At 36.7% G+C, this 13,698-nt stretch overlaps 1 protein-coding gene across 3 annotated transcripts in view; it reads right to left on the reverse strand.

Annotated features, from left to right (window-relative positions):
* PACSIN2 (protein kinase C and casein kinase substrate in neurons 2) overlaps positions 1 to 13,698 on the reverse strand; it is a 64,586-nt gene that overhangs the window by 14,570 nt on the left and 36,318 nt on the right. For all 3 annotated transcript variants that reach the window (XM_064460787.1, XM_064460780.1, XM_064460774.1), the window contains exons 3-5: positions 1,929 to 2,085; positions 958 to 1,193; positions 113 to 268 (exon numbers count right to left, since the gene is read on the reverse strand). In XM_064460787.1, the coding sequence (XP_064316857.1) occupies positions 113 to 268; positions 958 to 1,193; positions 1,929 to 2,085 (549 nt within the window). The remainder of the gene's footprint in view (positions 1 to 112; positions 269 to 957; positions 1,194 to 1,928; positions 2,086 to 13,698) is intronic.

Here is a 13,698-nt window from a genome sequence, read left to right on the forward strand (position 1 = left end):
GTGAGCTGCACTGCAGTCCACTGCACATTCAGGAAGGAAAAAAGAGCTTAAATACACACAAGCTGCAGGTCAAAAAGACTGCATATGAACAGTGTGTTAGTGTACAGTATACCTTTAGTACGTCTTGTTTGCTTCTCTCCACTTTGTCTTGTAATTTCTTAAGTTGTTCAGGATTTAGTGCTGGATCAGCTTTGCTGTTTGTTTCTCTAGATATAGCCAGTTTTTCCTCTTTGCAGGCCGCATGGTATGCTTTCTTTGCAGCTTCCACCTACAAAGTAGATTTCTATATTTGCATCTAGGACAGTTTATACAATGACCATCAACTGAATTTTTTATAGCCTTATAATCATGTTGCAACGGAGAAAGTGTTAGGTTTTGTTTCAGGATGTTCGTTCTTTTTTTGGGAATTTTTTTTCATTTAGGCCAAGGAATGAACAATACACAAGAATCAACAAAGGAATTATTGTAGTGCCTATGAATGAGCATTCTCTCACCATACAAGAAACGTCACTCATACAGCTTAGAGAAGTGTGGAACAGACTCAAGAGAAGATTTACAGAAAGTCCCCAACAGAACATTTCTTTCCTCATGCCCACTTTCTCCTGCTCCCCTTCTACAAACCTATTAAAGAATAATGTTACATCACAGGGAAAAAAAAAAACCAAAATCTTTCCCCCCTGCTCATTTCTTTGAGCAATTCGTAATTTTCAAATACATGAAACCAGATACGGTTAAAATGATAGCTCAAATTCCACTTTTTCCAGATTTTCACTGAAGTGACCAACATTAGGAGAGACCAAGAGAAAAATACTTATTTTCAGAAGAGGATAGAAAGCAAGAGATCTTTTTAAGAAAGGAGGGTCCAGCAGAGAGAATAGGGAGTTTACTCCCTTATAGAGATTTGAGACATTAATATATTGTAACACAGGATATCTAATACATAATCTACTGCTGTACCTCTTTCAGCTTTTTTGCCCAGGGTTTCTGAGCTTTCCTAAATCCATCTTCTGCTTCTTTGGTTTCCTTAAATCCTCCCATCATTTGCTTATGAAAGGCTTCCTTCTGCCAGTTCTTGATTTTTTCAAAGTCTTCATTCATCAGTGAACCTTTTACTTCTAGATGTAGTTCACTCACTTTTTCAGCTTCTGACATAAAAGCACACCAAGCCCTTTCTACTGTTCCATACTGTGGGCCTAAACACAACAGAAAGTGTCATTCTCAATAACCATCACCCACATGGAACTTATATTCCCAAGAAACTACCTGAAGCTATAGACTTACATACACTTGTGAACAGCAATATTGATGCAAACCTAGAAAAGGGAAGTTTCTTTTCAGATAAATTTAGAATATTACAAATTTTTACACCAGAAGAAATAATATTCATTTAGTCTGGCCTCCTTCTCCCTGTACCATGATTCTCAGTATTCTACCTATTATCTCCTCTTTGAGCTGCTTTCAATTTCTCAACATACTTTTTCAAGCATGAATAACCAGGAAAGGACAAACTATTTCAGAATATATTAAAATGGTATCAGGTTAGCCTTCCATTAGAGCAATGCCTAGCTCTTATTCTAGTCTTTCCCCCACAAACACTGTCCCCTTATTATTCAGATACACTTTTCAAACTGTGTTCTATGCCATTAGTTATCTAGAAACAGCCAGTTCTCTAGAACTTAATCTATTTGGATACCTCAACAGTGGAGGCAAAATTCACCTGCTTCAGTAAGAAGCAAGCAAACCAGCAAAGGAGCAGGCTTTGTTTGTTTTTAATCAAGAAAAGCTTGATAATTTGTTACATTACTGAGCCTTTTGCAAACTACTAAAAAGTACAAAATTTCTACTTTGTACTTACCAAAACAAAGATCTACAGAAACACTTTTTTCCATTTGAGAAAGTTTTCAGAGTTCAAAATCGGGATGTATTACCTTTTTCCACGAGCTGTTTCCACCTTTTTGCCCATTCTGTAAGCTGCTGAGCATAGCCCTTCTCTATTCGTGCCCGTTCATGAATACAGTTCATCAGATCATTGCAAAGTCTGTGACCATCATCAATTCGTTTTACTGTCCGCTTGTAATTTCCAACCTATAAAGAGACAAATACTTAACAACTCCTGCTTGAAAGCTCTGAAAACAAGATAAATCTCTAACTCAAATACTGTTACCTATGAGAAAGATAATCTACTAGCAGGAATTAATCAATTACGGCATAAGGTATTTTTCAATTAATCTTAAAACCTAACTGCAACACCACCACAGAATCAGAGAATGGTAGGGGTTGGAAGGGACCTCAGGAGATCAGCTTGTCCAACCCGCCCTGGGGTTGTGGCCATAAAGGCCACAAGTTGTCCTGTAAAAGTTAATTTTAAAAGTGAAAGCTTTACAATATTTTATTATTCCTGAAATGAAATTGTGGGCAATCATCAAAATTGTTCTGCATTATTATTGCTTGGTAATGTTTTAGATAATCAAGATATTTAACACAGAGTATTTCCCTCTTCCGTGCTTATTAAGTACCTAATGCCTTAATTTTATGTTGTGTTTAATCTTCCAGGATTAGTAAAACTGCAAAGACATGCAAAGGGATATTGTAACATCTCCATCAAGCATAATAAGGTTTTTTAAAGAGTGCAGTATGGAAAAAGCACAACCACTATATCTACAGCAAAGACTGGATGTGCCACTTATTACAGCTGTACTTCACTGCTGACAAACTAGATAGCAACTATTTCAAAAGTTAACACCCTCCCCCTCCATTTTTGTGTACACACCAACATGGAATCACCCATCTAGATTACTGAAGGGGAAAAAAAGAGAGCCTGCTACTGCTCCCAGAGTAACTTTTCCACTGATTTCAAGGTCACCCAGGTTGTTTTTTGTAAACATTAAACAAGACAGAACAACTCTGTTAACAGAATTTGCACAGCCTATTAAATATCAGTCAGTTTCTTATCTGCCTTAACCACCTGACTGAAAAATAAAGATTAGCACTAAGGCAGTAGATTAAACATTCAAATACTTAGAGTATGTTTGTAATTCTTATATTTGAATCATATCAACTCACATCTTAAATACAGGAAACCATCCAACTCTCAGGTTAGCATTTATTCAGAATTTTGTCAGCAGATGTACGTGCAAGCCATCTGCTTGAGGAAAAACTCCTCAAAGTATATAGGGAAATACTCTTCAAAATGGAGAAAACCTGTACTGAGTGCTGGAAAAGTAAGTGACTACGCTGATAAACAGAGACATATGTTAGGACTCCTTATCAAAGCTTGAGGAAATCAAAATCATCAATGACAGGACGAAAACAATTCATTTAGACAGTAGCCTCAAAGGATTCATTTGGTTACATTTTTGGTTTTGGACAAGATCCATTTTAACAGATAAAAGAAATGTAGGTAGCATCTAAGAAAACCATTAATTAGCAGTCACTGATTTGTCTAAATCATGTTAAAAAACTACACACACACACACACACACCTTTAAACATAAGTCACAATATAATTGAAGATAAGAAGGTACCAGCATCAAAGAAGCTGACACCAAAAATCAAGATAGTCAATGCATCCATGTGAAAACAGATTTCATCTATTAACCAGGAAGTATGAAAAATAACCTCTCATTTTCAGGAGAAATCAAAATTGAGAAGTAGGCAGTTTTAAGCTAACACTGCGCACTAACAAATATAGATACATATGTAATCAAACCATAAAAAAAATTAAGTACCTCAAAGAATACTTTCTAAAGCCTTTGTAATGGAAGGCCAAATCATTCATCTGCTCAAAAAGTACTCCAGCTGTAGATTCACAGCCAAGCAGACTGTTAGAACAGGTTATGCTAGCTTGGCTCAGCTACTGAAGCCTTACATTAGCATCAATTTGTGTCTCCAGTTATGCGCCCAGGGATTTCTGTCTCAAGCCTGAACATTTCATAAGTTTTCACTATTAAATTAGCATTTTAAATGCTAATATTGAATGGGAGCTAGCATGGTATTTTCAATGCTTTCATTTTGTGTTGTCTATGCAAATGGTATATATCTAGCAGTTGCCAAATCTCAGGCAGGTATTCGGAGAACTGAATTTAGCTTACCTATTATGGCCCACTCACTATTATCACATAAGGCCACCTTTGAAGACCACATACAGACCACAGATAATTTACCCATGCTACCTACTTCTTCACTGGAGGACCGAAGGAACTAGTATCATAGTTTGGAACTAGTATAAAGAAGAACCAGGCCTACAATAGTAGAAAATAACAACGCTGTATTCCAATAAAAGCCTTTTATACTAATATTTTCAAACAAAAAAAAAGTTCACTTGATTTATGAAACACTAGTTTAAAGAATGTTAGACATCACATTCAAATTTCATGTCCTATGAAGAATGCTAGAATTTTGGAAATACATCATTTTTTCTGTGTTTCATGGCACACAGAACATAAGTTACATATTTGGCGTTTCACAATTTAAAGACCTAGTGGTTTATTTTTAAAAATTGCATTTTAAGTTACAGACACTGCAATGACAAATTTTTTTGAGAAGTAGAATGTGCAGCCTGCCACTGTAGGAGGCAGACTTGGAGGTATGAGAGCACAAGGTATTTAGACCACAGAACCAAGCAAAGGGAAAAGAACTCTAGTCTTTATGCAGCCAAGGAACTATTATGTTAACTGTAGATAAGTTAAAACAATTACATAAAAACCTATAAACACACTAAAGACACCGTGAATTCTGGAGGAAAAAACCACGACTGAATACACTGTTTTATTCAAGACTGTTTTCTCCAATTCCTGAGGTAGATTGCAAACATCCTGCAAGACTTCCCCCTTCCCCTTCACAAGAAGTATTTGAGCTAAGCCAAAAATGACAAATTCTTTATCTGTAGCAACTGACCACGAAAAAAGATTCCTGTGTTTCTTTGTTTCAGTCAGAGCCACGTTTACATAATGCCTTGCAGTTTTCATATTTCTCAATTAGCACTGTTCAATTATTTTGCTAGTTAGAATAACTTTCTGATCAGTCTGAGCAGACAACTAAGACATGAAGTTAGTAGTTTCCCTGAACTACAAATGAAACATGAGTTTCACAAAGGCAACTTGTAAGATTATAAACTTTCTTAGTTTCAAAAAGAATGAGGTATTTAAAAACTATATCCTGCTTTCATTTTAGCATCAATACTTCACCCATCTGAAAGAGACATTTTATTACATGGTATCAAATTCAGTTGCTGTTTACCTTTAGTTGCCAGAAACACTTCAAAAGCAAATAATCCCAAGAGTTTATTTCTTCAAAATGCCAATATAATGGTCATTTTCTTGATGCAACCAGTGAATTCTGTGAACTGTGATTCACAGTTCTGTGTCACCCCCCTCCCCCACTCTTCTAAGTTGAATTAACCACCAGTTTCCCCTTTTCCACTGCAAATAATACCGAGCTTTGCTACTAGTAAGCCTCAGTTGAACCTATTTTGCCCTATTTACTTTTTCAGGCATTATAGACACCTCCAGATCTCCATTTTGCTTAGTTGTGAAAACATTCCTTCTCATTTTGCTATTTGCTCTCATGCATGAAGACAGCAATGTAACCTCAAATCCTTTGTCAGATCTAAGATTTAGAGAATCTGTATTAACCAGAGAAAAAACACAAGCACACTGTGATGAGGCATTTAGCAGTCTCTCCTTTGTGACCACCAGTGTACTAACCATAGCCAAGCACTGTCACCAATATGATCTTTAGTGGGAATATTTAAGAGCTTACAACCTCATTATTTTACAATTTCACAGCACTAAACACAAAAGGAGAATCTTAAATTATCTAGGCTCCCTTACCTCAACTAACAGACTTTCTTTTTTAGCATATTCATAGAGCAGGATAAAAACCTATAAACAGTAAAAATTATTTAGCAGGCTTTTCTGGTACGTTGGATGAAAAATAAGGGTATTTTAATTTGTTAGCAGCCCAGAAGGTAGCAAACGTTCAGCTATTGCTAAACTCCATTAAGTTAATTCTAGTATATCATGATAATTGTTATAACCACAAATATTTAAGGAGTTTCAAACGCCTGAAGTAATATTCAATGTCAACTTTTTCCAGGCTTGCCTAGCTTATTCATAAATAGTCAGCCTTTATGAACTGGAACCATTTGAAAGAAAGTCAGTCACCATAGCATACAACAAAGGTTTTTTAATGGGCAAATATTCATAGGCAGGAAACACAATAATAAGTTTTGAAGGCTTGTAGTCAAACCCACACACACTGAAGGCCAATACAGGGACACACTATTTCCAGCATTCTATTCAACCAGAGTACAACTTCTTTCCAGCTTCGTCAAACAGGAAGTTTCCACATATTTCAACCAGTATTAACATCTATAGTTCTGTGGGTTTGGTTCTTTTGGGGGTTTTCCCCCCTTTGTTTTTGTTTTGGTTCGTTTGTTTGTCTCCCCCCCCCTCCCCCCCCCCCAAATAATAATTTTTCTTGGTGCATAATCAGCACATACACAGTCCAAGTACCTATGAGCACTAGCTCTGTGTATTTAAATTTAGTAGTGTTTACCCATATAGATTTACCGTTGGTTCCAAGAAAAATCCTGAGGAAGCTTTTAAACCCACAAAATCTAAAACCAAACATACCAGTAAGCAAACACCTGGCAATGTAAGTGGAGAACATTATGTTGCTCAGTGTTAGAAGGAGAAAAATAAATGCATGTAGGAGATATGACAGGAATCTACTATTGCGGTGTCCAAATGTTTTTAAAATGAAAAAGCAAACCAGAACAGTCTGCTTCATCAGCAAAAAGCATTCACTGACAAGTAATTCAAATCCCTCAGCACAGGAACACCTTTTTAATATTCAAGAGCAAGTTTTGGGAGCTTCTCCCTCTTACATTCCCTGCATCCAACACGCCATCCCCCTACAGATGCTTCGCATAGGTGTTGGCTGACAGTAGCGGGCATGAAACACAGGTATCAGGAGTACCAAATTGAGAGGACCAAGACCATTTGAGCAGACAGCTTATAATGCAGTTTGTGGGAACATGTCCCAGATCAGCTGCCTCTGCTATCCAGAGTGTCAGGTCTGGAGCTTGCCTTGGGTTTTCAGTTTTGTTTGTTTGCTGGAGGTGGGGGTGCTTTTTGTTTGGGGCCTTGTTTTGTTTTGTTTCCCCCCCCACCCCGAGAACAAGAATGCAGATGGTGGCCAACTTTCATCCATTCATACTAGATAGAGGACCAGATTCCTCTTTCTGAGTAAGCTGAAAATCTTATCTTGCTAGTGGATATCTCAACAAATGCTTCAGAACGCAATGAAAGCCATGTGCTGAGCACCTCAAAACACACCAGGTCCTGTCCTCTAAGGGAATCAGTCACAGGCCTAAGTTCATAGAGCTAATGCCAGTTGCTGGTTCAGCAGCTGTTCAGAATGACTAATTTTTTTTTTATAAGTAGGTGTTTCCACAGGGCAGTTAAACACCCCTGCAATAAATGGAGAGGATTCCATATTGCTGAGGCTTGCAGAAAATAAGGGAGAGTAAGGACTCACATCTAGGGTATAAGTGGCACAGCCTGTGAAGGACCCATGGCTCATTAAAAATAAGTGCTTCCACAGGCAGGGTAGCTGGTCCTTTTGATGTCTTACCTTGCAAGATATGCATACACTTCTACTTTGATCTCTAGGAACACTTACTCATTGCCTTTCTTACCTTCACAGGTATCTAAGTGAAGAATAGCATTGGTCTCAGCTTGCTCAAGGCATTTTTCTTTTAATATGACCATAATAAGTGATTAGCAAGCATAAGGCTGGAGCTTAATTAACAAAACGCATCATAAAATTGGCCTTCCATTTATTATTAATATACCAAATTATTTCATGTGTATTTCAAAACTAATTCAGTAGAACAAGGCCAATAGGGTTGTCCATTTCTTGTGTTTTACTAAAGCGGTGCAATGTTGGAACCACCCAGTTTTGCCATAGTCTATTTTTGGATGCAAGAAAGCGGCATGAATAATTATGACAGATTTATTTACAGCAGTCATGCAAATGCTGAAAGTCCATATGACGGATGGGAAAGAAATACAAAGGGTTTCAAATTGCACATCAGGTTCCAAATTTTCCACTTGCCCTTGGAAAAGTTACTGCCGTCCTGCTCCAGACTATCAGCAATAGCCTGTGAGTACCCAAAGTATGCCACCCTTGCCAGCTAAGTAAGATAGATGGAGTCATTCTTGAAACATATCAACAAGATTCCTCAGTCTTAAAAAAATTGCTGCACCGAGAGCCATGAGCTTAACCAGATACATCAAGGTACACTGAGGCTTGTAAGAAAGATGAAGAATGAAAAAGCAGCTTCCATTTCTTCAGTAAATTAAGGCATGACTGCAACCAAAACTTTCATTAAATCCTCCACTATTATTGTGGCAATTATCTTTCAGAATGTCTTCTCATTATTTTGCAATTCCTTGCTCTCTAAGCAAGCTTACATGAAAACATATATGAAATTCTGTCTCCTGAAGTACTTCTACTTGGTAAACACCTGGACATACTAGAGGAAGATAAAAGATTTGTTCTCCCGAAAAGGATTTATCATCCTGCCAGAAGACAAAAAACTTTTAGTAGTAATTTGGGTTAACTAAATACTAAAAAAAATCCTCAAATTAACTGCGAAAGCTTTTCCTATTTCTATTTCAGGCTAAAGAAACATGTATATTTCTGAAAGCCTGTTTTTTTTTTTTCAGTTATACCAGCTGTTATGATACAAGATACTACCTGTGCCTAAGCCTTGTCCTACCCACATTTTTTGACTGATGTATCTACACTGAGTCAACACCAATAACAAGTCCAAAAGCAACTTCTCCAGTTCTCTTTCAACAAGACTATTTCCCAACCACAAATCTGAACCTGATAACAGTATCTATGTTGTAATTGAAAATACTAGTCTTCAAAGGAAACAAATTATTATTCGTATTGTATTTCAAGCATTGAGCTTGACTCTCAGTGCCAGAACTGGAAGTTTCCATGAACAGTATTGCAATAGCAACCTAATAAACAAGCTTCATAGATGAAGTAACCTGCATTGAATTGCACCGTGGACAGTCCGAGCATACACAGGCACAGTTAGAACAGTAAGTTTAGTACTGTGCAACCATATAGTATAGATTCACATTTTTAAATGTGGTCAAACTGCTAGTAATTATCTTTGTAATAAGGAACCCTAGCAAAGGCAGTGACAACTCCAGAAGAAAGCAAACACTACTAGAGCCAGAAAACTGGTTAAGAATCAAGTGTTTTATTTCCTAAAGACAACATTGTATGAAATTTCTGTCAACAGCAATGGCAAAAAAATTAGAAGTTGGTTTATCAGCATTTTATTAAGTACAGTTCTTATTATCAGCTTAACATCAACATTTAAGAAATAAAAGTGGTTTCGTTTCAAAGATATGCAGTAAGCAAAAACCAGTTTTCACAGTAAGTTCTTCAGATAGCTCCCACACCCAGCTACCTCACTCTTTCCTAAATGTCCTTCAATAAAAAGATGGGCTTTGCAGCACACTCCAAAGGTAAACAAATTTGAGCTATTTCTGAGTGTGAGGGAACAAACCCAAAAGCTCACTCTCCCAGACTCTCTTCTGTGCCACGGCCAGGTTTAAATACATTAACTGCTTTCAGCTGTGCCAGTAAAACATTAGCAAGGTGGCTTTTAACAAACTGCAGTCTGACTTCAAAAACAAAGAAAAAACCCTATCCTGCCAAATATCTTTAAAACCTCTAATAAAAGGGTGCAAAAAGACTAAATCTGCAGTAACAACCTAACTTCCACAGTTTTTAAGAGTTCTTTACTTGTTGTTACCTGAGGCATGAAGTATTGAGGCTGGCATTCCAGAGACACCACATCTTTTCTAATCAAGTCAGACAAAACACATGGATCAAATCAGTTCAGTTATCCATTTTGAGAAAGATTAAGACTAGAATTCAAAATCGCAATCTTCAGAAACAAAATAACCAATTCAGAACATATGGAAAAAGGACAAGTTTTAGACTAAAATTCAGTCAAATTTAGTTTGGAAAGATGGCTCCAACACCAGACGTACTTAAACAGGAGTTTGGTAATTAAGTTTGACAGGCTTGCTGTCAGTTTCTGCATGCCACTTAACACTTCAGTGTTAAGTTAAATTTGTATGTTAATAAGTTTAATCTTAAGTTAAATTTACCAAGACTTGCAGAGGACTTCCTTTACTTTAGGTTCATGTTCTACCAACAGCAGAAGCCTGGCAAGCCTTTACCCCCCTCTAAATTCTTGATCTGAAGGACAATTCCTGTCTTATTGTTTTGCCAGGCTTCTCTGTAGAAAGGCAAGATTTAGAGTCAAATGGTACATTTCGCCAAGGCATTACTTGACCTAAGCAAACTGCTGGATACCTTAATTGTTGACTCAAATAAGTAATCAGAAGTATATAAAAAATAACAATAAATACATTCCAGGCTAGTATCAGGCATGCATGTCAAAATGCAGTTACCCTCACAGAAATGCACAGGAGTGCAGAGGTCACAAGAAAACAATTCCTGGAAGAAAGCAAGGCACAACTGTAGGTATTTTACCACTTTCCTTTATGTTGTGCTTTAGTCCAAGCATTTTGTCCAAACCCCACCTTCCCTGCCACATGATTCTACATGCAATTATAAAGGCTGTCAATCAAAACATAGTTCCACATTATTCACATTTCTCACTACAACAGGGCATTTCCAAGACTACTGGTCTTCTGAATAGATTAATACTCACATAAGGAGTCATCCTACAATAAGTATCAGATTACAAAGAAACAGCAATTTCTTTGCTTAATATATTCTCTTCTCTCAATGGAAAGAGCTGAAAGTTTATATATGTTTCTAAGACAGCTTTGTAAACATGTTTATTCTCTCAAACTACACAGACTCTGTAAATTTACCAAGTACAGCATGCGTGAAGGTCAACATTTGCTACCATGTCAATCCTTCCAGTTAATAGTTCAGGACTACTCAAATAATTTATCCCTTATATCAGAGTTCTCTTTCATTTTTAGTTCAAAGTATCTTAGTGTATCTATAAAAGTTCCCTCTCTGCACAATGCCAGGGACGTACTACCACACACTTTTCAACTCCCCAGTTCCATAAACTTTTAGGCATACCTGCTACAGTCTTTCAGCTATACATACAGCACTTTATAACCTGCTGTATCTTTTGAACTCTCTAACCTGTTCTGTGTTGGTTTTTGCTTTTCTTTTTAACCACAAAACAAGTGTCAGTGGTGATATTTTAAGCACTAACCACTTGTAACTTTTACAGCCTCTCTTGTTTCACTCAAACACAGCTTAGTTTCAACATACTGACATTTCAAGCCTTTAGTCACTTAGCTAAAATAATGACAAAGACTTCACATCCATATTAAGAACACAACCATCTCTATTAATGATTTTCAAAGAATTAGGATTTGTAGCCACAAACACCCCAAACTTGTCTGTTTGTCATAATAATCAGCCAGCACAAAACAGAGGAACAGCAAAACAAGTAGTGTTTCCTACGTAATACTCAAAACTCCAAAATTCAGTGAAATATACCCTTTTATATTGCTAAACTGTCAAAAGCTTAACACAAAGGAATATAGGGTTTGTTTTTCTAATATTATCATCAATTGCATGGGAATTCCAATTTTGCTTTCAGAAAAACTGTTAATACTTTGAACATCCTTAAAGTAATTTCAATAACAAAACAACTGACTTATCATTGGGATTCTTTTTTTACTGCAGCCATACCTTTGTTTCACTCCCTGAGGAGTGAGTGTGAAGGTGGTATATTTCTAATGAACTGAACCCATTCCCTGAGAATAAAATTGCATCTTCAATTCTGGAGATTACTTTTAACTGATTTTAGCATATTATTAGTTAATATGATGTAAACAAAGTTTTCCCCTTTGAACAACTTGCATACCTGTTTTAATCAGCATTTGTCTACTCTCAGAATATATTACTTTTCCAGCCTGATATACTCAAAGTTTCAGAAAAACAAACTAATTATTCAATCTGAAGTTTTTCCTCTTGCCCATTCTAACATAACAACCTTTGTGATTGTACATCAAAAAAGAGAAAGAGCAGAGAAAAGAATTAATCCTATAAAGAAAGAAACTGATTTCAATACTGAAGCCTAACTTTATTTATCCAAGGATAAATAAAGATATACTCATGCATTACACATTAGCCTCTTGACATTGCTTATGAAACAGACTGCAGTTCTGACCTTTTAGAAGGAATAGAGAAGCCCAAAGAAACAGATTAAGAAGTAGTGTTTACAAAATGATATAAAACAAGTCACCAACAGCACAAACACAAAGAACACCTTTAACTGACCTATAATAAGTGTCAAATACATTCAAGCTATTATAAAGGTCCTGACTTAGACTAATTGCTATTTCCGATCATCTATCATCCTTTAATATTAAGTATCCTTGAGTCCACCTCTGTCCAAACAATCACACTAGTTTACAGAAGTCTTTTATGCTTCCAGAGACAATTACTTGATAGAAGGCAACAGCTTGGTACAGAATAGCCAGCCAGAAGTCATGTTCTCCTGCAAAGTACAGGATGTCCAACACATCAAAAAATGTCCCCTTTGGTCCCAGATTCTTTTTTCTTGACTGCCTCCTTACTTTATTTTGAAACACTTCTACCAAGGAAGCCTGCCCAGAAAGTTGCCTCAGCATAAAAGACACAGAGTTACTGAGGTTGGAAAGAACCTCTGGAAATCATCTAGTCCAACCCCCTGCTCCAAGCAGGTCTGACAGATTGCTCAGGACCATGTCCAGCTGAGTCAAACATCTGAGAGCAGAGGTCTCACATCCTCTCTGCAGTCATACTACAGAGTACCCCTACAACAAAAAGGGTTAAGACTCAGAATCCAGTAATTTTAAAACCACCTCTTCATAGAAAATAGACATATTTAACATAATAGTGAATATGTCTCCTCAAAAAATGATAGCTGTCTACTAAACAAGAACCTCACTGCCATTAGGTCTTTTAGATAATGTATTGAAAAATAAGGGGAGATCTGCATCAAAATGCAATATGCCCTCACCACTACCACCGCAGGTTAGTGGTCTAGAAAAGCTTTCACTGAAAAGGAAGCACAATGTTAGGTCACCAAATCCAAGCTGCCTTACATAGTCTCTGGTAACAGAAATATTCAGACATTTTCCCCCTAGCCACTTCCAAGTTTGCTATAGTTCAAACTCAAAAGAGCTCCCAGTCACACAGCAGAAATTTGCCCCACAGATTACAGTTAGTCTGGACGGCATACTTATCTCCCATTATGTCACTATAAACAACGTCAAAGCTTTCTTCTTCTTGCAAACACCTTTTTTGTTTAATGCTTTCTGCTTTATGAAGATTGCTTTCTTTAAAGCTTCATCAAGTTATCATAACATCCAAAAGCCTTCTTCAGATTTCGGCAGCACAATTTACTAATATTACAATGTCCTCTGTATTATCTTTCTACACATATGCTCTTACACTGATACAAAGATAACTTCTCTCAAAAAAGTTTATACTTGTATCTAGACACAAACAGGAGGCATGCTGTACATTTGCACACTACCTTGCATTTGTAATTTATGTACATTTACAGTAGCCTTTAACTAGTTACTTTAGATTTAACATTGATCACTCAACCCC

The sequence above is a fragment of the Phalacrocorax carbo genome, chromosome 1 (genome assembly GCF_963921805.1).
Source record: "Phalacrocorax carbo chromosome 1, bPhaCar2.1, whole genome shotgun sequence".
NCBI lineage: Eukaryota > Metazoa > Chordata > Aves > Suliformes > Phalacrocoracidae > Phalacrocorax > Phalacrocorax carbo.